At 49.1% G+C, this 2,500-nt stretch overlaps 1 protein-coding gene across 1 annotated transcript in view; it reads left to right on the forward strand.

The window, feature by feature from the left end:
* The window catches only part of kalrnb (kalirin RhoGEF kinase b), a gene marked incomplete at its 5' end in the record, with an annotated part of 80,190 nt that overhangs the window by 24,976 nt on the left and 52,714 nt on the right, over positions 1-2,500 (forward strand). The window contains one exon of the mRNA XM_080834118.1: positions 2,161-2,327. Within this exon, the coding sequence (XP_080690244.1) occupies positions 2,161-2,327 (167 nt within the window). The remainder of the gene's footprint in view (positions 1-2,160; positions 2,328-2,500) is intronic.

Genomic DNA, 2,500 nt, shown 5'->3' on the forward strand with positions numbered 1-2,500 from the left:
GCCCAGCCCTCCCACTGCCCTGAAAGCACTGCATGCCGAAATCTCTCCTGCATGAGAGAGACACTGTCAGAGAGAGATTTTCTGAGGACACAGAGAAAGAGAAGAATTTTCTGAGAGAGCCGGGGTGGTGGAGTGGGAGGGGGAGAGGGAGAGAGAGAAAGCGCACCAGAGAATGATAGATATGAGAGGAGAGAGTGATTTTCTTCCCTTACGCGCTTTGATATCTCCCTCCTCCCCAAAAAAAAAATTGCAGGGGTACCGTTACCATGGAAACAGCCTTACATTGCCTATACCATGGTTGCCATAGCAATGGGCCGGCTGCGAGTTACAGTGGGGTTTCCATGGCGGCGTGAGCTGCCCAGTTCAGGTAGCACTGGGCGATGGTGAGGCAGTGCAGTCGCTGCCCATCTGCAACATGACAGGCCCTCCATCGTCATTCACAGGCCGTCCCCATGGGAACCACCTCACACTGCCTGCCGTGGGTTGCCATGGCGACTGCCTCCTAGTGCCCCTGAGATGGGGGAAATACAGGGGTGAGAGGAAGAGGAAAGGCCAGGGCCAAGGCTTGAACATGTACAGGACTCTGAGAGTAGACAGACTCACACACACTCACACACACATACGGATGCAGCCTCACTTCTGAGAAGACTTTCCACTCCCTGATTTTGGAGACAAATGAGCTTGGATGACTCCAGCAGGTATAAGCAGGCAGGCATGCACCGTAACAGAGACTGTGTAAATGGTGTCCTTGAGGCTGAAATGGTCCTTAGTGAGCCCTGTGTCCTGGCTGCCTTCATGCTGAATGAGATGAAGTCTTGTAGACTGAACCCTCATCACCCTGGCGCTAGCTCTGTCACGTTAGCTTCATCTCTCATGTTACACCGCGGGTTTCCAGACGCCCAGAGCTTTTCTTAGAACTGCGCCTCCTCCTATTTCTCTTTTTCTGTCCTCCTTTCTCTCTTTCTGTCCCCTCCTGTTCTCTGTCCCTCTGTCTCCTCTCTCTGTCTCTCCTCTCCTCTTCTGTGTCCCTCTGTCTTCTCTCTCTGTCTGTCCTCTCCTCTCTCTGTTTTATCCATCCTCTTTTTCTGTCCTCCTTTCTCTATTTTTGTCCTCTCCTCTTCTCTGTCCGTCTCTCTCTTTGCAACTCCCTCCATCAGTGATATTCCTCCCCGTCCCTCTGCCTTTCTTTCTCATCCTTCTACTTTCAGGCCCTCCTTCTTGCTCTCGCTTCTTCCTACTCTGACTCTCTCTCTCTCTCTCTCTCTCTCTCTTGCTCACTCGCTCGGCTGAACGTTTCAAACACTCCTCCTGACCTCACCTCACAGCACAGGGCCATCCCATAATAATCCCACAGAAGGATCAATCATCTCCTGTGGAGACACACAGCAAGGTCGATATGCTCAGCATAAAGACGAGGAGTGTGTATTTGTGTGTGTGCATGTGTGTGTGTGTGAATGTGTGCTATGTATTTTGAGTCAATGAGAAAGCGTGTCATAATGTGGAAAAGGGCGCCCCCTGTAGGAAAAAACTGTCTTTGATTATAATGAGGAAATTTGAGAGCTGTTCCTCAGGGACAGTTGGTGTTGTGTCTGTTTCCTTCACTTTGTTTCTATTGTAGCCTGCCACCTTCCGGTGTTCTGAGGTTATGGGGTGATTATGTGCAGTAAGGCTGGATGGGCTCTCCTTGAGATTTGTACCATGTTGCTCTTACTGTGGAGATATTATCATGGGTAGTGTTATGTCAGTATTGATGGACAAGTGGCTGAAATATCTTCTTTTTTATTAAAGCCATAAGATCTGGCTAGAATGAGCAGTGCTTGCAATAACTGCCATTCTGTCACCTTTAGCAGTGCTGCATACTGAGAGCAGCAGCCAGTGGTTGTTAGCAATCTACCTCCTGTGTCCATCATGACTAATCAATGAATGCAAATTAGAGCTCATTTGTAATCACACATTTGCATGTGTGTGTGTGTGTGTGTGTGTGCGTGTGTATGTGTATGTTTGCATCTGTGTGTGTATGTGTGTGTCTATATTTTTGCATCTGTGTGTGTATGTGTATGTTTACAACTGTGTGTGTGTGTGTGTGTGTGTGCGTGTGTGTGTGTGTGTGTGTGTGTGTGTGTGTGTGTGTGTGTGTGTGTTTGTGTGCATGGCCCCCAGGTATGGAGCTAACAGGAGAGAAGGACGTGGATCTGGCCACTCAGGTTCAGGAGCTGCTGGAGTTTCTGCACGAGAAGCAGCGCGAGCTGGAGCTTTGTGCCGAACACACACACAAGCGCCTGGAGCAGTGCCTGCAGCTGCGCCACCTACAGGCGGAGGTCAAACAGGTCAGGGTCAAAGGCCAAGCACAAGGTTAAAGGCTGCATTCTTTCATACACACAGGAAATTGCTCTGCACCTAAGGGATTAGACCATTTAACACCATAAGACATGAGAAACACACTGTGTAAGTATGCTGATGTTAATGGATACTGTCAGTGTTAGTAATGGATACAGTATAT

This window comes from Sprattus sprattus (assembly GCF_963457725.1).
Source record: "Sprattus sprattus genome assembly, chromosome: 3".
Lineage (NCBI taxonomy): Eukaryota > Metazoa > Chordata > Actinopteri > Clupeiformes > Clupeidae > Sprattus > Sprattus sprattus.